The sequence below is a fragment of the Oryctolagus cuniculus genome, chromosome 4 (assembly GCF_964237555.1).
Source record: "Oryctolagus cuniculus chromosome 4, mOryCun1.1, whole genome shotgun sequence".
Classification (NCBI taxonomy): domain Eukaryota; kingdom Metazoa; phylum Chordata; class Mammalia; order Lagomorpha; family Leporidae; genus Oryctolagus; species Oryctolagus cuniculus.
Genome location: NC_091435.1, coordinates 95,963,801 through 95,989,924, shown reverse-complemented (window position 1 = coordinate 95,989,924; position 26,124 = coordinate 95,963,801). Strand labels below are relative to the sequence as shown.

The window sequence follows — 26,124 nt, the reverse complement described above, 5'->3', positions numbered from 1 at the left end:
GTCTTCGTGGTGTGACTCTCAGACTGAGTCTTGGAGTGGCAATAAGAAACTTTAGAACTTCTTAAAATGGAAAATATTTAAGGTAAATAACTTCCACGTGCCTGTCCCACAGCTTCAACTTGTGGTCTATCTTGGTTACTTCACACATGTCACCCATTCCCTCTGACTCAGATTATTTTGAAGCAAATTCCAGGCATCATATAATTTCATTTGTAAAGATTTAAGTATGTGGCCCTAGGGTCACACTCCTTTTCATAAATATAACCACAACACTATTATCCCAACTAAAGAAAATAATCCTTTTTAAAAAAAGATTTATTTATTTATTTGAAAGTCAGAGTTACAGACAGAGAGAAAGAGACAGAGGGAAATAGAAGAAAATAATTCTTTAGCATTACTAAATATCCAGTCAGTATTCACAATTTTCCAATTATATACTGTGCATTGCGTGTTTGGATCAGGATCCAAATAAAGTCCATGTATTGCCATTGGTGATCCCATCTCTTTTGTTCCTTTTTTAAAAAAGATTTATTTATTTGAAAGGCAGAGATACAGAGAGAGAAGAAGAGAGAGAGAGATATCTTCCATCTGCTGCTTCATTCCCCAAATGACTACAATGACCAGGGCTGGGTCAGGCCAAGCCAAGAGCTTCTTCCAGGTCTCCCACGTGGGTGCAGGGGCCCAAGGATTTGGGCCATTTTCTGCTGCTTTCCCAGGCCATAGCAGAGAGCTGGATAGGAAGTGGAGCAGCCCAGACTCGAACCAGCGCCCATATGGGATGCCAGCACTGCAGGTGGAGGTTTAACCTTCTCTGCCACAGCACCACCCCTGTCTTCAGTTCCTTTTAATCCTTTGTTTTCTTCTCTTTCACTAACTTTTTTCCTTGAACTCTTTCATTGCAGAAACTTGGTCATTGTCCTGTAGAGTTTTCATTTGGGTTTTTTATTAAACTGCATCAGTTCACATTCTCTAATTGTCATGACTGAAAGTAAGTTAAGCTTTTCCTTCTTCACTTTTTTTTTTTTTTTGCAAATTATAGCCTGAAATCTCTCCTATAGCTAATGCAATCACAGTAACTCTCATTACTGAACACCTTCCATTTGCTAAACATTTTAAATGCATTGTCTCACTTTAACCCCACAACAGCCCTAAAAGGATGATTTGATTATTCTCATTTTACATGTAAGAACACACAGGAAGGTTAACAGACTTGCCTAAGACCACAGTGCTTAAAAAAAGAAAAATAGGTGCCCACTCAGCTCTCGAGCTCCATTGTTCTGCACAGTAGGACCAGAGAGAGGTCAGTTGGTAAAGACCATCTAGGCCCAGAGTTCCTGAACAATCTAGCAGGACGCTCTGTGCTTTGTATCATTCAACCATCTGCTCAGCAAGTCAGCAGCATATGCTTCGTGCCTCTGACAGGGACATTCTGAGGAGTCGCAAAGAATCGGAAGGGAGCCCATAAACCTTTTCATAAAGAACAGAAGCTGCACGCTCAGTGAGGTCGCATCACTGAAAAAATACAGAGTACAGCAACATGGAGACATCTGGAAGGAATCTAAGAGCCAAGGTGTCCTTAGCAGGAATGTGTGTGACCAGGTGGGCTCGTCCTGAGGCCCAGAGGGGCTGCATCAGGGAAGGACCAGCCGGGGGCGCTCCAGGGAGAACCCAGGCACGGTGGAGTATTCTAGAGTGGACAGTAGATGAGGACGTGTCTGGCTCCACTTCCTACCCTGATTCCTTCTGAGATCACAGGAGCTCTACACTTCGGTGGAATGGAATACAGATTTCCAGGTCCCAGAGATGACCATTTAGTCCTTTGTCCAAATTTCTCTTCCAGCTCTTCCTTATCCTACTCACCTCCCTGCGCTGGAGCCTGACTGAGGGTCTCCCTCAGTAGCATGCTGACCTTTTAGAAGAAAGATATATGTGCTCCTGTGTGGTAACTACCTCCTAGCATTACTGAGGATCAGGTGGTGATGATAAAGTGCACAGGACAGCACTTTGCAACTCTAAATGCTATAGCTAAATATTAGTTAAAAAATGAAAATAAAAATAACTGAAATCTGTTGGTTGCTTTCCCCATTGCAAGCACAGTTGATTGGCATATCAGGTACACAAGAGCCCTAGGAGAAAGAAATTGTTAGCATGGAGTGGTGTGACGAGGCTGGGATTTGAACCTGTCTGACTCTACACCCTTTCTGTGTGCTATGGGAGCAAAGGCTCATCTGTAACTCTGTGCCTCTGCCCCGGCCCCAGCTGGGGGCTTGCCTTGAGTTGTGTTTCAGTGATGCTAAGGAGTTGTGCCTGCTCTCCAGGAATCATACGGGCGACGTGGGTCTCATCAGCTGCAGTTATTGCCGAGGTGGGTCCGGAAGCCAGGCAGCTTGATTCTCCTCCCTTGTTCCAACCTCTGTTTCTGAGGAAGTTAGGCCCTGCAGCTTGCAGCATGGGTGAGCTGGCTACAGCACCTTTCCTCCCAGTGATGGCCAGAACTCATCAAAAAGCATGGCAGCTTCAAAACTCCAGCTCATCCTAGGTTCCTGGAAGACACCTCAAGCCTGGCTCTCTGTGTTTCTTGCAGTCATGTTTCGTCTCTACGATTCAGATGAGAATGGTCTCCTGGACCAAGCGGTAAGCTCTCACTCCAGATATTCCCTCCGTGCGCTGAAAAAGGCTGGGGGAGGGAGGAGCAGTTTCATCTTTGTGGGGACAGGAATGTCTCAGTAAGGACTGCAGGGGTCTGAGTAGAACCCTTCCCCTCCTATTTCCAAAGAGCCATCCTTGCAGAAGGTGAACAGTACTTCACCTTTGCATCCAAGAAGCCCTGCATCATGCAATCTTAGGATGGGGAGATGCTTTAGTATCTTGTCTAGTTTAACTTCTCCCCTCCCCCTGCAATTTCCTGCCAGAGCCCAGGGACCAAGCAGGGAGGGGGAGCAGCAATAAGACCAGGGCAAGACGGCCAGAGGTGCAGAGGTTACTGCCGGTGTGCTGGGCATCACCCCTGACTTCCTCTCTTACCCCAGGGCACCAGCTGAGGCATTTTCTCTGTCTTCATGATCCCATCCCTCTGCCTCTGGGAAAGCCTGATACTCACACCCACCCCTTCAGGAAGAGGCAGAGATAGGTCAGGGATCACAGGATTGCGGAGTGAGAAGAAGGATGGAAAAGGAGAAAGGCAGAGAGAGAAGACAAATGGAGTCACGTGGGCTCTGTGGTCCTGACTGGCAACACCAGGGACAGGGCTCTGTTAATAGGAAGGTTCTGAGGTTGAGGTGTGTGGGGGCTGTGTCAGAACAGAGGGAGGGAGGGGAGGAAGGAAGGGAAGGAGGAAGGAGGGAGGAACAATTCCCTTTGAGCACCAGAATCCTCCCAATCCCCTGGGAGACCCAGGGTGCCTTTATAGGATCCCTGCAGCCACACTGCAGCGCTGCAGGTTGGGACGCTTGAGGGAACAGAGAATCACAGACTCCCAGGCATTTGGTGAACACGTATTTCCTGGGTTGTCCATCACATGTCAGGCACTATTGTAAGCACTGGGAATACATCAGTGTAGCCAGCTGACAAAATCCCATGCCCTTATGAAGCTTTCATTCTAGTCCAAGCATGGAGACTAACCATCATCGTAAACTGTGTGTTAGGTAGAGATACATGCTTGCAAGGAGAGAAAGGATGTGTTGGAAGGCATTGTAGCTTTAGTTAGGGTAGCCAAGGCAAGCCTCCTTTGGGTCCTCCTCTTTGGAGGAGGCATCTGGACAGAGACTTTGAGAGCCCAAGAGAGTGGGTCCTGGGAGACTTAGGAGAAAAGCCTTCAGAGGGAACAGCAAGTACAAGGGTCTTGAGGGGTGACAAATGTTAGAAGATTCACTGAGGGACCAGAGGAATGGGAGCAGGATGACTGAGCAGTGAGGAAGTACTAGCACGCAAGGTCAGAGAAGTTATGGGGTGGAAAGAGGAGGGAGTCTGAGAGGGAGTTCCAGCCTCATAGGTGATTGAAATGTTTATCTTTTTTCACCCTGGAGAAATGAAAAGAACAGTGAAGGTTTTGAGCAGAGTAGTGACAAGATTATGTATCAACAGATCTCTCTAGCTACTGTGCTGGGCATAGGCTGTAGGGATGAAGCCAGGAGACCAGCTAGCAGACTACTGTAATAATCAAGACATAAAGTGAGGTCACCTTGCACTAGGTACCAGCATTGTAGGTGGAACAAAATGGTTAAATTCCAGATACGTTCTTAAGGCAACTTGGTGGCTGGAGCAACTCTCTCACTGGATTCAGTTTCCCACCCACAATACCTGACAGATGAACTCTTAGCCTCTTCATGGACAATCCCAGTGATGAGATCACTCCCACCGTAACACAGCCATTCCACTGATAGTGGTGACTGTAAGAGAGGGCCTCCTCTCTCTACAAAAGCCACCTCTGTGTGCCAGAGCAGTAGCAGTCAGCTTTCACACAGACCTGCTTCCACTCTTGCCTCCTCCCAGAAAGGAGGTTGAAGCAGGCAAACTCTCAAGTCCTCTGCTCCCTCCAATCCTCTGGCTTCCTTCTGCTACCAGAACAAGTGAAATGCCTACTCTACACAGCAGGCCTGCAGGTATTTGTGCGTGCCATCATACATTCCGTAAAATTCTCTCCAAGCTAAAATTGCCGAGTTTTTTAGCCTATTTTTCATAGGCTTAGAGGTCCATCCTGGTCAAGCTCTGGTTTGTTGTCAGTGTTATTCTTAAGATATGACGGAACAGAATCCACCCACTGTGACCTTTTTCAGTATCCAGATGTGGCCTGAGCAGTGTAGACAGTGGGAACCAGTTCTTCCTGAAGTCTGCCCACTCTCCTGTTTATGTAGCCCATCACTGAGCCTTATTCTCAGCTCCTGGATCACATTTTATCATTGAATCATGGGCCTAGCTAGACCCACAAGCTCATTCCCATTAGAACTTCTGCCAAGCCCTGTCCCCACTTTTCTACCCACTTTCTTGCCTTCTTCTACTGCTTCGTCCTGTAGTTCTGCAATAAATTATTTTGTAATTTAAATGAAATACAAATTTTTAAATCTCTGTTTGGTTTTAGCTTATTTTGACCCAGCACTCTCTCTGGTGGAGATAAAACTTTTTTAAGAGCTATTTGTTTGTTTATTAACTTATTTATTTGAAAGAGCTAGAGAGAGAGAGAGAAAGAAAGAGAGATAGAGAGAGATCTTCTATCTGCTGGTTCACTTCCCAAATGGCTGCAACAGCCAAGACTGGGCCATAGCTCAGCTTTTATGAAGACCCTCCTGAGAGGGCTGTCTTGTGAGGCATGACCCAGATACATCACATAGGTGACAGAATCCCAAGGACTTGAGCTGTGATACCTGTTGACTTCCAGAGTGCAATTAGCGGGAAACTGGATTGGAAAAAGCCAGGAGCCAGAAGCTTCTTCCAGGTCTCCCACGCAGGTGCAGGGGCCCAAGCACACAGGACATCTTTCACTGCTTGCCCAGGCACATTATCCGGAAGCTGGATTGGAAGTGGAGCAGCTGGAAATTGAACCAGCACCCACATGGGATGCCAGTGCTGCAAACAGTAGTTTAACCTGCTGCACCACAATGCTGGCTCCAAGACAAAACTTTCCAGTCAATAGGGAGACTACACGTCCCCCCTAAACAATCTTAACATGAACATCTTAGGTAGTGCCCAACAGATGCTAACATTGACACCAAATACCTCCTTAGTTGGATGTGTTTTAACCCTGTGACTGCCAGGGCTCTGAACTCATTAGCTCCCAGCAACTCTGAGGTTTTGGATGGAACCTGGTCTTGTTACCAAAAGAATGATCATCAGCCAAACATATCCAGAAGGAGTCCAGACTCCTGGCTGAACTATGGTTCAAAGGAAACAAAGGAGATGTCAAAAGGACTCTAAATCATAGCACTGGAGATAGGACCATCACAGGAACTCTCCATCCAAGGGAAGCTGATCTCTGGAGAATGTGGGGAGGGGATAGGTAGGTCCCGAGTTGCTAAGGCTATGAGGATGAGGAGCCATAAGAAGGAGGAAGAGAGTCCTGCCTTGGTTTGTAGGCCTTTGTGGGAGTTGTGATCACAACACAGGAGAAAAGAGGAGTGCATTCTATGCTTTTCAAATCAAAGAACAAAAATAGGGGAATGAAGACGAGGTGGATAAAGAAAATGAGGCCACATGGGGCCAGGAGGAGGTCAGTGCCTGGTAAGGTCGCCACATGCCTTTGGCTTATCCATGGTCCAGGCCTCTTGTGAGCCTCTACTGACCACTGAGTTCTGCAGTCAAGGAACAAATGGTTAGCTCTTCATGAAATACCCATGAATTGCACCTGCTTCTTATGCTCTGCCCTGCCTGTCTTCCCAGGGGTTTGAGTTTGAGTTGTGCTCTTGAGACCACATCTTTGATTATGGCCCTTTGATACTCTCTTCCCTTGCTATTTTCCAGGAGATGGATTGCATTGTCAACCAAATGCTACATATTGCTCAGTACCTGGAATGGGATCCTACAGAGCTAAGACCTGTGAGTATCTGGAAGAATGGGGTGACTCCACAGTGAGTTTCCAAGAGGAGACTTGGATGCAAATGCTGACTGTGCAGGTGTTCCCAGACACTTTCCTGTAGGCAGCTTCTTTGGAGTCCTATACCCTGACCTCCCACTTCTCTGATAAGAAAGTTGTAAGGCAGCAGAAAAAAAGTGTGGACACATCTGAAGCACTAATTCTCCTAACCTTTCCAGAGCAAAAATTTTTATCACAGGAACTCATAGATCAAAGCATTGAGAGGTAGAAAGAATTTTAGACATTCTCTCAGTCACCAGATAGTATTATTAATAATAGTAATGACTTCTATGGGCTCCTATGCATCAGGTATTATATTAGGAGCTTCTTACACGTTGAATAGCCCTTACCTGAAATCCTTTAGAAGTATCTCATATTTTGGAGTTTTTCAGATTTTGAAATGTTTGCATAGGCTTTTTTTTTTTTTTTAATTTTTTTTTTTTTTATTTTATTTTTGACAGGCAGAGTGGACAGTGAGAGAGAGAGACAGAGAGAGAAAGGTCTTCCTTTGCCGTTGGTTCACCCTCCAATGGCCGCCGCTGCAGCCGGCGCACCGCGCTGATCCGATGGCAGGAGCCAGGATCCAGGTGCTTTTCCTGGTCTCCCATGGGGTGCAGGGCCCAAGCACCTGGGCCATCCTCCACTGCACTCCCTGGCCATAGCAGAGAGCTGGCCTGGAAGAGGGGCAACCGGGACAGAATCCGGCGCCCTGACCGGGACTAGAACCCGGTGTGCCGGCGCCGCAAGGCGGAGGATTAGCCTATTGAGCCACGGCGCCGGCTCTGCATAGGCTTTACTGTTCAGGCATCTTTAATCTGAAAATCCTAAATCCGAAAAAACTGAAATTTTGTGTGCATATCCCATTGGCACTCAAAAAATTTCAGGTTTTGTAGTATCTCTGATTTCAAACTTTTGGATCAGTAATACTCAACCTGTATACATTTTCTTCCATCCTCAACCACAGGGTTGCAATATTGTCTCCATTTTTACAGGTAAACAAATCAGAGGGTTTGGATGACTGCCCAAAACCTCGCAGTCAGGTCAGGGCAGGGCTGGACCTGCAGCCCTGTTTTCCTCACCTCCAGCTTACTCCCCTACTTCTCACCATGAGTGAGAAGGAGAGAAATGGGTAAAGCACAAACCAGACAACACAGGACCAAAGAGAAGCAGGGGTCGGGAGGGAGGTCGAAGAGTGGATGATGAAAACGGACAAGTGTTGATCTTTGGATCCCGCAGATATTGAAGGAGATGTTGCAAGGGATGGACTACGACCAGGACGGCTTTGTGTCTCTGCAGGAATGGGTACATGGAGGGATGACCACCATCCCACTGCTGGTCCTTCTGGGCATGGATGACTCCGTAAGTCACCAAGAGGAACTCGAAGATCTCTTGCCATCTGGGAACATGGGGCTCTGTGTTAACATCTACACATCATGGCTTCAGCCCCAGACTTCCCAACAGACATGCCTTGCACGCAAAGCCAGCCCAGGACTCCCCTCTATTCTCATCCCTTTTCATTCCTGAAATCCATTCATTCATTCAGTAGACATTTACTCAATTATTACCAAATTAAGAATACTTTTCTGTACACTGTCATGGGACACAGATACAGTATTTGCCCACAAAAAAAGCTTATGTTCAACCAAGCAAATGGCAAAAAAAAAAAAAAACTTCATGGAAGAATTCCGCCTTTTCCACAGTTGGGTTTTAAAACATTAGGAGAATCCGGGAAGGAGGAAGAGAGGGAAAGGAAAACATGCTGATTTGTTAGAGGAAGAGCTTTTATGAAAGGTACCATATTTACCCATCAAAACAACCAGAAAGGGGCGATTTTTTGAAATTTATTTATTTTATTATTTGAAAGGCAGAAATAGAGAGTGGTATCTCTCATCTACTGGTAGACTCCCTAGTTGCCTACAATAGCCAGATACAGGCCAGGCTAAAGCCAGGAGCCCAAACTCCATTTGTGTCTTCCACATGGTTGGCAGGAACCCAAGTACTTGGGCTGTCATCTGCACTTCCCACGGTGTGCATTAGCAGGAAGCTGGAATCAGCATGGGAGCCAGAACTGAAATGCAGCATTCCAGTATGGGATACAGGCATCCCAAAGAGTGACTTAACTGGCCCTGAGTAGATAACAAGCAAAAAGAGAAGACAAGATTTGTACCCATTTCCAAAGATCTTGCACTTTCTAACAGCCCACACATGAGATTGAGACCTGCCAGAAGAAACCTCAGAGGGTGTTTGACCTGTCCCTGGAGAATGCATGAGATTCTGATCTGTTCCTAAGAACGCCAAGGAGGGCCTTAATCTGCCTCTCGAGGATTGGTATGACTTGGCTGGTAAGAGAGTTTGTGACTGGGAGAACAGCTTGGTCAGAAACCCAAATGACAGAAAATCCAGGGTTTGTTAAGGAAATCTCTGTTGGATCAGAGTAGGGAGTAGACTAAAGGCTTAATGAGAAATCCTGGTTATAGATGCCTGTGGCTCACCCAGTTACTGCTTTTTCTGCATTTTTACCAAGAAAACTAACTACATGCATGAGGTAGGGAAGATCAGAACCAGTAGAAGTGCAGAGAGACAGGAAACATTCACCAGGACCGTGTACAGGTTCTGTGACACCTCTTTGCAATTACTGGAATACCACAGAAAAGTGCAGGACAGGAAGTGCTATGGGTTTGCCTCTGGCTGACGGTCATGGCCCTACATTCCCCATCTGTTGGTTACGAAGTTCAGGACCAAGAGACTGGCCGTCATCTCAAAGCACGTGCAGCTCTTTCCAAGTGCTGAGTACAAGTCAAAGAATCAGGACCTGCACAACCCCCTTCTTATGCTTAAGAACCTTGGGAGGTCACAGCTGGGAAAGACCTTCCTGCTCCCCGCTCTGTCCTCTGCCTTCTACAGACTGAGGCCAACGGGGAAAGGGACTTGCCCCAGGACACACACCAAACTAGTGCTGAAAGCCACCCACCGTTCCTGTGTCATCAGACCCCGCATTCAGGGAGCCCCTGCAGAGTAGCCGCGTGCACGGGAGCCTGCGGGAGCCAGGACCTGTGGCGGCTCAGACAGGAAAGGTGTGCTGTGTGCTGCCCCTGCTCGCCGGTACATCAGAGTGAAAGTGCCTCTTGGGCGCTGTTCCAGACCCCAGGTTTTCTCTTATTTGGGGGATTGCAGGGACATTTTCATCACAACAAACCAACTTCTGTTTTCTGTTCTATTTTGGAGCCATTGAGTTTCAAATTGCCACCAACTCAGCATGGAAAGGTCCATGGTTTTCTGGCTATTGAAGGAAGAGCCCAGCTGTGTCTTCAACATTTTCCCCCAAATGCCAAGTCAGTCCTGTAAGAAGCTATAATTTACAGCAGGAAAGTAGCAAACAAAAAGCAAATGTACGTGTAATTGTTCTTAATCAAAACTTATTTATTTGAGAGAGACAGACAAATAGTTGGTTCCCATCCCCTGGTTCACTGACTTCAGTGGCCTTCAGTGGCCAGGTGGGGCCGGCATGGAGCCTGGAGCCGGAAGCCAGGAACTCCATCTGTGTTCTCCCAATTTCTTGAACAATCACCATTGCTTCAAGGGCCTACACTGGCAGAAAACTGGACCCAGGAGCTGGAACCAAGAATGGAATGCAGGCACAGGTGTCTTAACCACTAGGCTAAATGCCCACTCCACACTGGTTTTAAAATATGTATTAAATTAGATTTTAACATTTAGTATTTGGGGTTTTAGAAAAGACCTTATCAATATCTTAAAAGTCTTGTTGCTTGTTTAGCTTTTTGCAAACCTACATATGATCAATGAAAAGTCTAGGCATTGCTGAGTGGGATATGTTAGGCAAAGCACCTGCCCGGGCCTATGCAAGGATGATTATCTGCATGGTCTGCAGCCTCATTGTGTAAAAATGAAGTGGCCACATGATGGCGCTATAATCCAAGCAGAAATGTTACCTGATCCCAAGTCATGGTGCATTTGCTTCTTGTAGCTGTAAAGATAGTAGCAGAGAAAGGGAGAATCAGCTAACCGATGTAGCAAGGGAATGTATTTTCAGAAAAAAATGACAGTCCTCTGGGCCACATGAAGAAGCTGGGCGTGCTGAAGAGAACTGTAACTGTCCCCTCAATCCATAAAAGAAACCTTTGGTTTGAGATCGGGGTAGTAGGGGAGATAGACGGGGCCTGACCTTGGTTGGAAGCCTGCGAGGGGCCCCAGTTTGACTACAGACTCAGTCGCTGACTGCCTGTGTGGTCTGGAGCTGGTTACAGAACTTCTGTGAGTCTTGCTGTCATTTCTAGAAGAGGACTAGATCTGCCTCCTTACACAGAAATAAACACTCTTTGCTTATTCTTTAAATTTACAGCGTGTCCGGCACTGGACTAGGAAGTAGACTAACAGTGTTTCATTTCATTCCCTTTGGAAAATCCCTGGAGGCAGATATTTGTCAAATGAATGAATGACTCCGTCTTCTCATGAGTTGTTATCAATTTGTGCATCTATTAGAGACCTTTAAATAGAACAGTTCTGTAATACCCAGGGCTTGGGTGAGCAGGATTTTGAGGAAGTTAGAAGATCAGAGACTAACCAGCCCAGCCTAACCATCCTTTGGGCAAGGTCCTCTAGGGACCGATAGGAAGTCTGGGCCCAGGAGCAAGTGTGGCTGAAGTGAGCAATGCAAAGGCCTGAGAGTATACAAGAAAGGTCAAGGGAAATCACATTCATGGGGAGAGCTGTTCCTGATGCCGCAGCCTGCCCTGGGCCACGCTCCCCTGTGCTGGCAGGTGGGGGACCGTCTGAGGCTTGGCTTATCTTGTGCGTGAAGATGAGCTCACTTATGAGCCATGTCAGAGGAAGTGGCTTAACCTTCCCTCTGCCTGCGTCTCTTTTCTGTTATCTATGTACAAAAACTTGGTAAGAGGAGTACCTTGTTTTTACTAAACTAGTTTTTCCAGACTATGGCGCTAGAACATTCTCATTGGGGAAAATATGGAAGAAAATAGAAATTAGAGAATAAAATAAACCTGTAGGGTTGACAGCTGTAGCCAACCTCTGTTAGCAGGTTCATGAAGTTTCTTCTCACCAAAGATCTTATCATATAAAACTGAGATCATAATTTATCAAGTCTGTATTCTGCCTTTTTTCACCAACCATTGTATCATGAGCACCTTCTCATGCTGTTAGATATTCAAATAAATGTCTTTGTGATTGCCACTTAAAATTAAGTCATATGGAGGCCCCACAATTAACCTTTTGGTGATCTGAAGACCTTTGGGATAGTTCCAATTTATCATGATTTTAAATAATGCTGGATTAAACATCTCACAAAACACAAAAATGCTCCTATGTTTTTTAAAAATTATTTTTTAGGAAGGAGTCCAAGAAGGGAAATTGGTATGTCAAAGGCTGCAAACATTTAAAAGAGTCTTAAATATATTAGGTAGATAGGTAAATAGATAGTTATGACAGATGAGCTAGATATAGACAGATATAGATGATAGATTATACACAGAGATGGTCAGTTAGACAGGTGGCAGATAGGTGATGGAGACAGATATGATACATGAGATAGATAGATAGATAGATAGATAGATAGATAGATAGATGATAGGAGCCAGTGTTGTGACACAGCAGGTCAGGCCACTGCCTGTGATGAGTGCCCGTTCAAGTACTGGCTGCTCCACTTCTGATCCAGCTCTCTTCTAATACATCTGGGAAAGCAGAGGAAGATGGCCCAAGTGCTTGGGCCTCTGGCACCCATGTGGGTGACTTGAATGGAGTTCCAGGCTACTGGTTTCAGTCTGACCCAGCCCTGGCCATTGGGACCATTTGAGGAGTAAACCAGCAAATGAAAGATCTATTTTTCTCTCTCTGTCTCTCCATCTCTCTCTGCAACTCTGCCTTTCAAATAAATAAATAAATCTTTTAAAAATATAGATTAAATTAGCTAGATGATAGATGATGATATAGATGATAGCTAGGTATATCGATAGATAACCAAATTATTGTTTTGACTTACACTTTGGCCAGCAAGATAAGAGAGGGGTCATTTAATGCCCCATACCTTTCAACACATACTCACATACAGGTGTCCCTCGGTTTTAATATTTGCTAATTTTAGAAAGCATACACAAAGAACTCTGTTTTGATTTGTATTTAGAACAGTATTTGCCCTCCAAATCTGAGAAGAGAGTGGTATTCAGAACACAAGAGACCATGCCCAAGGCAGCCCCTGGCTCCCTCCACTGGGGTCTACCAGCTCAGGCTCTCTCCTCCTGTCACCCCGCAGGGCTCCAAAGGGGACGGCAGGCATGCCTGGACCATGAAGCATTTCAAGAAGCCTACCTACTGCAACTTCTGCCACATGATGCTCGTGGGCGTTCGGAAGCAAGGCCTCTGCTGCATCTGTGAGTCGGCTTCTCCCAGGGACCCTTGTCCCCAGGTGCCGCGTCACTATGTCTGTGGTGGAGCTATTTCAAGGACAGTCTAGGGATCTAGCTTCTGGCTTGAGGGACCCACATTGTTCCAACAGCAGGCAATAAAGAAAAGCCTCTAGGAGCTGTTTTGTCAAGTGAATAAGTCTCGTTCTGCTGCTGGAGTCCTGTAATGGATCACCAACTCCCTAGGGAAAAAAGTGTTAAAATTCACACATCCCAAGAAAGCACCTCCTACTAATTTCACTTGGATTTTCTAATCGGTGTTTACTTTGGGTATGTCCAGAGGAACATGTTATAGTTTTAAATAAGAAGCAACATATTGTATATTCTGCCAATGCAATGGGAAGTAGCACCATACATGGATTGCACTTTGTAGTCTATCTCACAAAGTCAGAGGGGAAAGGTGAAACCAACCACAAATGACAGGGAGGAGAAAAAGGGGAGAGGGAGAGTGCAGCAAGCACCCAATCCCAGAGACCCCGGCCTTTCGACCCACTCCCCGCCATCCCCGACAGACCACACTGGCATTGGCGTGGCAAGCAGGAGGATGCCCGCAGGCCCCTGGCGTGGAAAGTGACTTTCTGGGGCTTTCCTGCCACCGTCACTGCTCCTAAAGGAGAGCAATGGGGTGAGGTGTGCAGGAGCAGAACTGGGAGACGACATGGACTCCCTTCTCAACTGGAGATTTCTTCTGCATCTACACCGCCACCCCCACCCCCAGGCTCAGACCTTGGCTGGGGTGGGAGCGGGGCCGCGAGTGGGTCACTCACCAGCACCTTCCTCACTGTGTTTCTTTTCAGACTGTAAATACACTGTCCACGAACGCTGTGTCTCCAAAAACATTCCTGCGTGTGTCAAAACGTACTCAAAAACCAAAAAGGGAGGCGAGGTTGGTGACACCGCCTGCCTTGTCCTACTGCATGCCGCGTCCCCGGCAACATGTCCATCAGCACGGATGCCCGGGCAGCAAGGGGCTTTGGGAGCTTCTCTAGTCACTTCTCTGCCTTGAGGACGATTCTTACAGCATGCCATCCAGCCAGCCAGCAAGCCAGCCAGCCTCTCCCTGGTGCCCACCACATCCCAGCACTGTGCTTGGGGGTTCAGAGGTTGTACGAGATGGCCCCCAGCCCACTGGAGAATGCTTAGTGTAGAGGTAGACACAGACATTTAAGGAAAGTGCAAAGCTCTGAGAGGTGTGCTATAACAGGGCCACCCAGCAAAATATAGTGGAGGCACCAGGGAAACACCAGGGCAAGGTTCAGAAAGGAGGTGACGCTTGAGTTGTGTCTGGAATCCAAATCAGGACAGCTTCAGGGGCATTGTGGAGGAAGACAAGGCCCTCCGGGCAGAGCAGCCTCAGGTGTAAAGGCGTGGAGAACCACCTTGCTCCAGAACCCAGACTTGGTTTAGTGTAGCAGAGGCACAGGCTGTTTAAGGGGAGGTTGCAGGAGGTTGTGCTCAGAAAGTGGTGAGACCCAGCTTGGAGAAGGCCTTGTGAGGCCAGCTCAGAAATCAGAAAGGCGCTTCCTGTGCAGCCTGGGGCTACTGAAGCCCTCCAAGTACCTGAAGAGACAACTGAGTGGACTGATTAAGTTAGCTGCCTGGAGAGAGGGGTGGGAGAGATGAGGGGTGAGGGGAGCCCTTCCTACAGGGGAAGCTGAAGGTGGATATTTCACCGCGGGCCTGACCTGGGTGGGGTCTGCACTCACCTGTCATACCATGGTCACGGCTGTGTGTGCAGAGTCCCCTGGGCTGTGCCAGTCATTCAGTATTTTGACTGCGATACTAAAGTAGAGATGAAAGGAGTTTGAGAGGTGATTTGGAGGCACCTCCAGCTGGACTCAGAGGATGGGAGGAGGAGAGGTCAGAAATGGCTCCTATGCTTCTAACTTGGCCCTAGGGTGGTGCCACTGCCTGGGTCTGGGGACAGACTTCCTTAAAATTAGCAGGGGAGGAACTGCGAGAGATTTCTTGAGGAGTCTGAGTCAGGGCATGGTTGGTGGGTGGGCCTGGCACCCAGCCTCCCCACAAAAGGCCTCCTGAGAGAAGGGTGCCTTGGAGAACTTGTGTGCATGCCCCATGGACACCGCATGGCCACTCCTCCTTCTGCCCCACCCCCATCCACACTCTCTTCCATGTCCATGCCGTCCACAGGACCCTGCTGTGCCTCCTGGGCTCAGGCTGTAGACCTGTGCCCTGGCCACCTGCCACACAGAAGACAGTGAGGCCACTGAGGGGCCCGCAGTTTACGTTCACAGCCTTCGGAGTCTTCAGGGGCAACCCAGGAGCCCAGGGAGGATGGAGAAGGCAGTGTGGTGTTGGGGAGACAACCCTGGACTTGGAGCCAGTAGACCTGGCCATGAGTCCCTGCCTGACCACTCACCAGAGTTGGGCCTGCCACTTAACCTCTCTGGAGCTGACTCAGTTCTTTGTCCTTTGCGAAAATGGAGATAATAGCGCTCAGAGGAAATTCACTGTGACCATGTAGAAGATAGATTGATTGACCAACTGAGCCCTTTAGCCAGCTCAGAAGTTCATGGCAGAAGGTGAGAAGCTACAAACCAATGTGACATGTCTTCTGGAGCAATAATTTTAGCAAAAACATTCTGAGGGAGGCATTACGCAACTCAGTTGCTAAGCAATTTAAAGCACTTATTTCATACAAACAGGGATAATACCATGCAAATATTGTGTGCATCTTCAGTGGTGTGGAGGATGTGCCCCATCCCACTCCCCGGAATCTACAGCCACTTCCTTCTGCTCTTCCGGGTACCTTGGTGGACATTTTTGGGAAGTCCCATAGGTTCTGGGGGACAGAGAACAGCTCAGGCTCCCAGACAGTGATGTTCTGGGTCAATTGCTGTCACTGTGGCTGCATACATACACCCACATCCCAAGTCCCTAGCCTGCCCTGGGAGCATTACCAAGCCAGGGAAAGATGCAGGCGACTGTCTAGGAAACAGGTGTGACAGGCATTGGAGCACCCTCGCGGATTTCTTTGGGCTTCTTTAATTTCCTTCTAGAAGGCTCCATAACCTAGGCTGCGCCTTACCACCTCCTGGAGCACTTGGAAACACACTCATGGCAGGCCCTGTCCCAGAGACTGATTTAGTTGGAGTGTGGGCCAGGCAGCAGGGCTTCTGGAAGCCCCACACGTGGTTCTGAGCACCGAAGGTGGAGGAGGGGAAGGAAGTTTCCCAGCAATGGGCACCGACAGAGAGCCAGGACTGTGTCAGGGGCGCCCTCCTATGCTGGCTCAGTACATCCTCCCGCCAGCCTCAGAGGTGAGGCTCATGGTGCCAGTTTCGACACAAGAGGACTCAGAGAGATCCGGGAGCTGGCCAAAGGTCCACTCGCTGTGAAGCGAAGGATCGGTGACTCGGGCCACACTGGTCCACGACCCAACCCTTCCTCCGTTCCTTTACACCACACTGCCGTCCATGGGAGGGCACGCACAAACACAGCACTGCGAAGAGTTCTACGAGACAGACAGGCAGACGACCGGGCGAGACCTCAGCCAAGGTGAATGGAATGTTCACGATGCGGGCAAAGAGGCTTTTTCATCTCCCTTGGTGGCCAGGCAGGGAGGACCCCCTCCCCCCACCACATCGTGCCACTGGGCGAAGCCACTCCGCATCCAATAAGCACCTATTGAGCAGAAAATAGTCCCTCGAGCCTCTCCGCCCGCGGCCCTCCTGCCAGACGCCTCTCCTCCAGCCCAGGGCCGGGGCCGTGGTTCTGCTGCCCTCCCTGGCACCTTCCCCTTCCCTCCCGCAGGTGATGCAGCACGCGTGGGTGGAAGGGAACTCCTCCGTCAAGTGTGACCGGTGCCACAAAAGTATCAAGTGCTACCAGAGTGTCACCGCGCGGCACTGCGTGTGGTGCCGGATGACGGTGGGTTGGCGCCCAGGGCACCCTGCTTCTTGTCAGTGTGGTTCTTTGTTTTTTGTTGGTTGTGTTTTTTTTTTGTTTTTTTTTTTTTTTTTTTTGGTCAAACTGTGACCCAGAAGCAGTGAACATCCTACCAGAGGATGAGCAGGGCCAGGGGGCTGAGGGCCCCCATCCAGTGCCCTCTGTCGAGCAGTGCTGAGCGAACCCCCAATCTGCCTGGAGAGGAGGGAACCCTAGGACCAGAGAGTGGGGACTGCTTAAGAAGACACCAGCCAGTCCACGCACCACCTGTCCAGGCAGCTGGGAACTGCAGGCCAGACCGTGACCTTCCGCCACCTGGGTGTCCTCAGATCTAGCGGCACTTCAGGGGGAGAGGAATTGGATGCCAGGACACCTGCTCCTCAAGGCTCCTGTCTCCAAGGCACATTTCTTATAGCAGTCCCACCTGCGGCGCCAGAGCTGCCCGCCAACGCAAAGTCGGTGTCAGGTCTTGTCCACACCCAAGTAGTAGTATCAGAGAAGTTTCTCCAAACCAGACTGCAGAACTCTCAAAATGCCAAGGTTGAGTGACAGGGTGCACTGCCCGCCTCCTGTGAGCTTGTTCAAAGCCTCGGGGAGCAAATACCCAGCGGGACCTCTGGAATCCCACCCGCCCTGGGGGTGGTGCCAAGCTGAGGGGCCAGAGGGCTGCCCGGGATGGTCTTGCGCCAGCAGGCATGGGTAGCTCCTGGTCTCTGTCCCGTGTGCACTGCCGATGTGGCACCCCCACACACACACACAAAACACGAACAGCAAGCCGGCCAAAGCCAGCGTCTGTCAGGGTTTGGGCAAGCGCCGCCCCGGCAAAGCGACGAACCCCGTACCTGATGTCACCTCTGTCACTTCCGCTCACTCTCGTCTTCCTGTTTCCACCCCAGTTTCACCGCAAGTGTGAGTTATCCACGGTGTGTGACGGCGGGGAACTCCGAGACCACATTTTGCTGCCCACCTCCATATGCCCCGTCACGCGGGTAAGTGCTCCTGCCCGGCCGGAGCATACTGCCCTCAGAGGGCTTCCCGGGCCCGGCTGCTGGCCACCTCAGACGCCCCGGAATGGCCCAGCCAGGCAAGCACGTTGGTCCTCAGCTCGCAGTGCAGGCAGAGCCATGACCCGAGGGACGCAGCCATTGCCTGCACGTGGCAAGGCCTCCCCACATCCGCCAGTCTCCTGTGTCGGAACATGGATCTCCCTCAGCCTGCAGAGGTCCCCCGCGGGCGTCTCAGCCCCGGCTGGAAATGAATGCAGCAACATTTCACTCCCTTAGCCCTGCCTTTAACTTTCTCCTCTTCCCATCTTAAAATGCTGCCAACTCCCTCTGAGTCCTCACAGCCTCACCCTTGACCTGGCTATCTCATTCCTTCTCATTCAAAACCTGGGAAAAGCGTCCCTTTGGAAAACCATTTGGCTGTAGCTGCTGGGTTAAAAATAGAGAACCCACAGCCAGCAATTCCCTTCCTGTGGATCTACCTCAAAAGTCTGAGCATTTATTCCACCGGGAGGCCCTGACAAGAGTGCTTATAGTGGCTTTTTTATTTATTCATTTATATATTTTTTGAGAGACAGATCCCATCACTCCCCAAATGCCCACGACACATTAGAGCAGCCAGGATCCAGGAACTCAATCCATGTCTCCCATATGGCTATCAGAGGCCCATCTACCTGAACCCCATCACTGCTGCCTCCCAAGGTCTGCATTAGCAAGAAACTCAAATTAGGAGCACTGTCAGGATTCAAACCCAGGCGCTCTGATATGGGATGCAGGCATCCCAAATGATGCCTTATCCATTTGGCCAAATCCCCACCCCAGCAACGTTTTCATGACATTCAAATACTATAAACAAGCTAAAAGGCCACAAAGAGTGGAACAGACAAATAAATTGAGACATACAAGAGGACTTCAAAAAATCCATGGAAAAAAAGAACTAAAAGATGTTTTAGGGCAAAAAAAATATAATCTCTGCCTAGTCATTTCATAATGTGCATGTTTTATGGCCTTCCTGGAGGTTCATCATATAGGCACATGGTGTTTTTATAATGGAATATTGCATTACCAGGAAAAATAAAACTGTTTAGATGAAAAAATGTGGAACTGTCAAAGACAAAAAATTGATCAAAGGAAGCTAGACTCAAAGTCAGATGTGCCCTATGAATCCATTTTTACAAAATTCAAAATCCAGGCAGAACCAATATAATGAGGAGTCACACCAAGGTTATGCTTCAAGAGGCAGTAGTTACCAGAGCATATCCATATGCAAACTTCATCAAATTGTACGATTTGGGTTTGAGCATTTTCCTACGTATGAGATAAGCCTCAATAAAATAAACAGTAAGCATTGAGAAAACAAACGTGGGGCCGGCATTGTAGCTGAGTGGGCTAAGCCACCACCTGCAATGCCAGCATTCCATAGCAGAGCCTTGATTGGAGTCCCAGATGCACTGCTTCCTCTCTAGCTCCCTACTAATGTGCCTGGGAAAGCAACCCAAGTACATGGGTCCCTGTCACCTATGTGGAAAACCTGAATGGAGTTCCTGGATCCTGGCTTCAGCCTGACCCAAGTCTGGCTGTTCCAACCATTTGGGGAGTGAGCCAGTGGATGGAAGAACTATCTCTCTGTCTCTCTCTCCAACCCATCTCTCCCTCCCTTTGTCACCTTGCCTTTCAAATAAATAAAATCTTTCAAAAAAAATACAAGTTTCTTAATATCACATGCTTAGAAGAGAAGAGGAGCCAAGTTCTAAGATGATTTTCTTCTGATCGCTTTCTTTTTTTTTTTTTTTTTTTTTTTTTTACTTTTTACCGAAACCTTTTGTCTTTGCTGTCTCCTCACAGGACAGGCAAGCTGGCAAGTGTGACAGCAGCGTGCCCGCCAAGGGTGAACTTGTAACCCAGGTACCTTGCAAGCGCTGGGTCCCTTGCTCGTTCTGAGTTGGCCCAAGGCTGTGGCGGGAAGGACGGGCTCTGGGTTCTCAAGAAATGTGTCTCAATGTTTGCCTTCTCACCTGACCACTTCTGTCACACAGGAGGACACTTTATTTCCGGCCTCTGGAGTTACCTTTGACTGCCACACTGTACGCCAGTGGTGAGAAGGGAGGTTGGCTGGTCCCATTGCTGGTCTAATTGGCTTTATCACCTTTATAGAAACAAGTTCCATAGAACTTCAATATGCAAACCTCCTCAGTGATAACCAAAGTGTGGCCTGAAAACAGACAGTGGGTGGACTGCCAAGCTGTCTCTCGAACATGATGTGTCGAAATGAAGCTAAACAGACCCAAAAGTTCTTCTCACCCTTTAAATATATATTGAAGAACTCGGCTTTTTTTTTTTTTAAATTGGGGTTCACCAATGAACATCTTTGCTCTGTGCCTTCCACAAAGTTCCCAGGAATGCAAGGCAGAGACCTTGGGGTGCAGGGTCAGGCGGTAGATACAAAGGGTGCTAGCAAAGGAAGAGTAAGCAAGGACCCCTCCCCTTTACCTGCAGCTCTGGGTTTCCTTGTTGGAAAATAAATCCAGGAATCCCCACACTGCTCAGCTCAACTCCCACAGGCACTGTGGTTCCATGAGAACATGCAGATCTGTGTGTTTAGAAAATTAAGCTTCATATGTGAGAAAGTTCTGGACACCTAGGACAGCAAGGCAGGTGGAACACACACACGCACACATACACATGCACACACGTGCACGTACACACACACACGGCGATGTGGGTTCCAGGTTTTTGCAGCAGGCATCCATCTGGTCACCTTGCATCTGTTCCAGCCGGGCAGTGCCTGCGCTGTTAAATACTTTGAATATCCCCGCCTGGAGGTAACAGATCACTTCCCAGGCTCAGACAGTTTCTAGAGGCCTCACAGTTCCCCAGGGGGCAGATGAGAGAATTCATAAGAACCACCAAGAATGCTGCCAGCCTTTTCAAGCCACATAGCGAGCGCTGTGTTTGCTGGTTGTTCCTTACGGGGTCTGAAAAAGCAGGCCTGAGAGATGTTGAGTGTGGAGCAACACTGCATCTCTGCCACAGAGCCACGGGCACTCTTCCGAGTACCACGGGCCCTTGCTTGGGCCTTGAGCTGTACACAGCTCCCTCTTCAAATCCCGCACCCTGGGTCGGATGCATTTAAAATCCCTGTTGATGTCTTGAGCCTTAGAAAGTAAACCACAAATGCACTTAAACAACAAGGAACCTCCGGAAGCTCTCGCACTTGCAAGGGCACGCACTTTAGCAGCAGAATTTGCAGAGGAGGTGGCTCTTGAGTTGGGCCATGAGAAGATGAAGTGTTTTCGGAGGTGGCAGAGAGGAAAGTGTGCATTTGGTACCTCTGGAGCAGGAGCAGAACCCAGTGTGGGCAGGCACTGCTGCGAGACAGCGCTCGCCAGCGGGGAGATGCCAGGGCTGGGCCAGGACTGCAGCCGAGGGTGCGGATCAGGAGCCCCAAGGAGGCAAGAGTGACTGCGGTTTAAGGGACTTGGATTTCATCCTCAGGGCGCAGTTATCAGTAAGGGTGTTTGAGCAGCAGTGGCGTGGTTGGCATGCTGCCCTGCCTTTGGGGCAGCACGCAAGACTTTCCCCACGTGGGAAAGGCCTGAGCAGTTGGACACTGTGATGGCTGCAGATGAAGGGACACTCCAGAGAAGAGGCGGCAGGTCAGGGTCTTCTTCGGCGCGCCGTGGTGAGCAGTAGCATCTTAGGGAACCAGGAGAGAGGAGCGAGCGGTCTTATGGGGATAGAAGATGGGTCAGGCTTGGGGCTCGTTCAGTTTGTGGCTGGTGGGACATCCAGCGAAGGCACCGCCCCCCCCCATACACACACATACCCCCGGACAGTAGGAAATGTGGAGCCAGGGCTCAGGAGGAAAACTGGGCTGGGGGCTGCAGACTGGGAAGGCGCGGGGCGGAGCTAAGGGCTCAGTCCGTGAGCGCTGCTTTCTGTACATGTTTGACCAGACAGCCACGCCTACTCAGTGTGTCCCTCACAAACTTTAATCTTGTGCTGTGGGCATGGTGCCACACCATTGTTGGATGACTTGAAGCTACAGTGCCATTGCCCCATCTCCCATCCAACTTCAAATCCTCATCCCCATCCACACCACATCAAGGCCATGCCAGCTGGAGACACTTAGAGGCTTAGGCCCTCGGAAAACTCAGCCAGTGGACGAGGACCCACCTCCCTGATTGCCTCTCCTCCATGCCTGGGCCTGCTCTCCCCCCACACCTATCTCCATCTCCACCACCCTACCTCCTCGCCTCCCCACTTCTCCGCAGCTGCCTTCACATCAGCTGTCATCCCACCCCTCCCCGCTGGACAAAGCAGAGCTAATTTCTTTTTCTTTTATCCTTTAAGTATAAGATCATCCCCACTCCAGGAACCCACCCCCTGCTGGTCTTGGTGAACCCCAAGAGTGGAGGGAGACAAGGAGAAAGGTACGTGCTCTTCTTTGTCCAAGTGGGGAGGCCAAGGCAGCTTGACCAGGGCCCTCTCCCCACCTCCATCTCAGTAGAATGGCTCAGACCTAGAACCACCTCCTTCCACTTTGTGACCTGACCCGTGTGGTTTGATACCCCTGTGCTCCAGTTTCCTCCTCTACAGCACAGAGTTTGTAACTTCCCCTCTGGTGCGCTTATTTCGAGGACTAGAATAGACAGCAAGGCCTATCACATGAGATGCCTGAGATCCAACCCAGTTCTGAGGTCCCTGTTCCTTCCCACACTAGACCTTTCTCTGAATCTGAGAAACAGAGAGAGAAAGCTCCCATTCACCAGGTCACTCCCCAAATGCCTGCAAGGGCCAGGCGGAAGCCAGGAGCCCAGACTCAATCCAGGTCACCCATGTGGGTAGCAGGAAATGCAATCATTTGCGCTGTCACCTGCTGCCTCTTGGTGGGGGGGGGGGGGGCATTAGCAGGAAGCTGGAGTCAGGAGCCAGAGCTGGGAATCAGGCCCAGGGACTCGGATACAGGATGCTGGCGTCTCAAGTGACGTCTTAACCACTGCACCGAATGCCCAGCCCTCCCAAGGGGTTTCGTCATTAAAGAGCTGTGGCAGGACTCCCCTGATTAGGCTCTCAGGCCCCCCAGCCCCTTGCTGAAGGAAACACCCGGCTGGAAACTGCCGAGCAGAGATGGGGGAGAGAGGGAGGCCAGCAGGAGCAGCTCTGTCTCTCAGGCCTGTTCAGTTCTGGGGTCCCGAGCAGATGGCACAGCAGTTTGAAAGCCAGGTTAAAAAAACAACAGTAGAAGTAAAGCAAGAACTATGGGGACCCCCAGCCCAGTCCAAGGACAGGAACCCCTCTCCAACTAATATGATCAGTCTCCAGCTGGAGCCTTGAAACCAAGCCTGAATAAGGTCTCTGTCTATTAACCCTCCCTTGCCCCAACCTCAGCTCCTGCATCTCCTGTTTAAATAAAATATGTTTATTATTTATTTGAAAGGGGGGAGGGGAGAGAGAGAGAGAGATTCCATCCAGTAGTTCTTGGCCAGGGCCAAGCCAAGCTGAAGCAGGAATCTGGAATTAAGTCCAGTCTCCCACATGGTGGCAGGAACCTAAGTACCTGGACCACCACCACCTGCCTCCCAGGGTGCTCATTAGCCAAAGCTGGAGTTGGGAGCTGAGCCGGCACTCAAACCAGGCCCTGTGACTTGGGATGCAGGCGCCCCAAGCTGAAAAGGAACTGCTGGTCCCAGGACGGCAGGGGCCTCTCCTCTTACAGCACACAAACAGAACACCTGGAGAAGCCTCCGTGAGGCAAAGCTTTAGACTGGAAGTTCTGATCGCTGGGTCTCCTGCCTTGTCCTCTTGCAAGGGGTAGGGTCAGCTCCAGGGGCTGGGCGGTGGGGTGGCCCTGAGCCAGGAGCTGAGGATGCACGCTGTGCCCACGTGGCTAGGCTGCAGGGATCTGGGTGCAGGGCTCCCCTCTCAGCTTCCACATGGCCGATCGGGTCCAGACGTGTTTGCCCTGATGTGATGGCTCACAATGACAGTTTCTTCTCCATCTCTCTCTCCCTTTCCTTTTCCCCACAGAATTCTCCGGAAATTCCACTATCTGCTCAACCCCAAGCAAGTCTTCAACCTGGACAGCGGGGGGCCCACCCCAGGGTATGGACACCATCGTTAGCCCTTCATCGCCTTTGGAGGCCCCCTTGCGGGTCCGGCCCCTTCGCTCCCTTGCTCTCCCGTCTCTCACATCCCACCCTCACTCCAGCTGGAGCCCTCGGGACCACCCTTGGGCGCACCCTGAGAAGTGGCCCAGAGCCACTTGTGTAAGAGGGGAAAGCGTAGCTCCCATGGGGACTGGGGAGTTACACCCACTTATCGGCAGGGCTGCCTTAGCTCAGGCTCCGGGCGCCCTCGGTGAGGGACCTGGAGCCCTGCCGTGTGCTCTGCTGGGGGACGAGGGGTGCATTTTACGATTAAGAAAAAACCATCTATTTTTTTTTCTGGGTCATCCGATTTGAGGCCCTTCTCCTGCCACTGCCTATTGGCTATTTCCCTGCTCCTAGGCTGAGGGTTGGAAGGAGGGAGAGGAGAGGAAGCAGCCCCTTTGCGGAGGTCAGGTTGGTTGACTGGTCCCCTTCACCTCCGGCGCTCTTGGCCTGTGCACTGGCGCCACCTGCTGGCCGCTCTCTGAGCCAGGGCTCTGTTCCCACAGCCCTGGCCTTTCCCAACCCTGGGCCTCTTGGCCCAATCTCCTCTCCCAGATTTTTTTTGACAGGCAGAGTGGACAATGAGAGAGAGAGACAGAGAGAAAGGTCTTCCTTTGCTGTTGGTTCACCCTCCAATGGCCACTGCGACCGGCGCATACGCGCTGATCCGAACCCAGGAGCCAGGTGCTTCTCCTGGTCTCCCATGGGGTGCAGGGCCCAAGTACTTGGGCCATCCTCCACTGCACTCCCTGGCCACAGCAGAGAGCTGGCCTGGAAGAGGGGCAACCGGGACAGACCGGCACCCCAACTGGGACTAGAACCCAGTGTGCCGGCGCCGCAAGGCGGAGGATTAACCTAGTGAGCCGCGGCGCCGACCACAGATTTTTTTTTTTTTTTTTTTAGCATTTATTTATTTATTTGAAAGGCAGAGTTACAGAGAGGCAGAGGCAGAGGCATAGAGAGATAGAGAGAGAGGTCTTCCATCTGCTGGTTCACTTCCTGGATGGCCACAGTGACCGGAGCTGCTGATCCGAAGCCAGGAGCCAGGAGCTTCTTCCAGGTCTCCCACATGGGTGCAGGGGCCCAAGGACTTGGGCCATCTTCTACTGCTTTCCCAGGCCATAGCAGAAAGCTGGATAGGAAGTGGAACAGCCGGGACTTGAACCGGCGTCCATATGGGATGACTGCACTGCAAGTGGTGGCTTTACCTGCTATGCCACAGCATGGGCCCCCCTTCCCCAGTTTTCTACTGGGCTCAGCCAGACCCATAAGCCCGGCAGGAGGAGGGGCTGTAGGAAGAAAATGGCTGACACCAAGTGACCGTTTATGGCAGTGACTATACCAGACTTGTTTAAAAGAAAAAAAGTGCACCTGCCATGGTTTACCTGTAAAACCACTCAAACTGAGCTTACCCAGAGTCTAAGGTTGTAGGCAGCATCATCAGATTGCCAGTGACCACCGTGGATCTCAGCCTGCTTGAACAATGGCCCACAAATGCCCTCACCAGCCCCTCTGGCTTAGCGCATTTCAATTCTCAAACCCCATCCTCCAGCTTAGCCCCATCTAGCCTTGATGGTTTTTAGCCTGGACAGCCCCTTCCTGGTCTGCCATTCGTGTCAGTCTGGCTGAGGGGACCCCCAGTGCAGAGTTCAGCCAGAGGAGGTGCAGGGAGACCATCACCAGGGACTCAGAAGGCCCAGGGGTCTTCCCGGAGCACCGGGTGGGGCAGAGAGGAAGTGCTGGCCTTCAGCATGCCCAAGCCTGCCCAAGTTGCCCAGTGGACATGTTTGTTCCAAAGCAGAGGTTCTTCATCTGTTTGTGCCAAGAACTTTATCAGGCCGTCTGATAAAGTCTGTGGACCCCTTCTCGGGAGGGGCTTGCTTACTGCCTACAATGAAGCCATGTAGGATTCCCAGGGAAATGAACTCTTTGGAAAACAGTTATCCCGAGCTTAAAAAACAAATCCGTGACATGGAGTGTGTGCCGTGCCTTCGGTAAGCTCAGACCAGCGATCAGCATGCGCTATCCTATTTCTGCCAGTCCTAAGAAGTAGTACATGA

General features: G+C 50.1%; 1 protein-coding gene across 5 annotated transcripts in view; it reads left to right on the top strand.

Annotated features, from left to right (window-relative positions):
- The window catches only part of DGKG (diacylglycerol kinase gamma), a 210,708-nt gene that overhangs the window by 78,411 nt on the left and 106,173 nt on the right, over positions 1-26,124 (top strand). For 2 of the 5 annotated variants that reach the window (XM_051859167.2, XM_051859165.2), the window contains 11 exons: positions 2,585-2,634; positions 6,454-6,528; positions 7,802-7,924; positions 12,849-12,966; positions 13,797-13,885; positions 16,774-16,890; positions 17,805-17,897; positions 19,758-19,817; positions 19,949-19,996; positions 22,266-22,345; positions 23,943-24,017. In XM_051859167.2, the coding sequence (XP_051715127.1) occupies positions 2,585-2,634; positions 6,454-6,528; positions 7,802-7,924; positions 12,849-12,966; positions 13,797-13,885; positions 16,774-16,890; positions 17,805-17,897; positions 19,758-19,817; positions 19,949-19,996; positions 22,266-22,345; positions 23,943-24,017 (928 nt within the window). The remainder of the gene's footprint in view (positions 1-2,584; positions 2,635-6,453; positions 6,529-7,801; positions 7,925-12,848; positions 12,967-13,796; positions 13,886-16,773; positions 16,891-17,804; positions 17,898-19,757; positions 19,818-19,948; positions 19,997-22,265; positions 22,346-23,942; positions 24,018-26,124) is intronic. The other 3 variants (XM_051859166.2, XM_002716460.5, XM_002716461.5) reach the window with 3 other exon arrangements.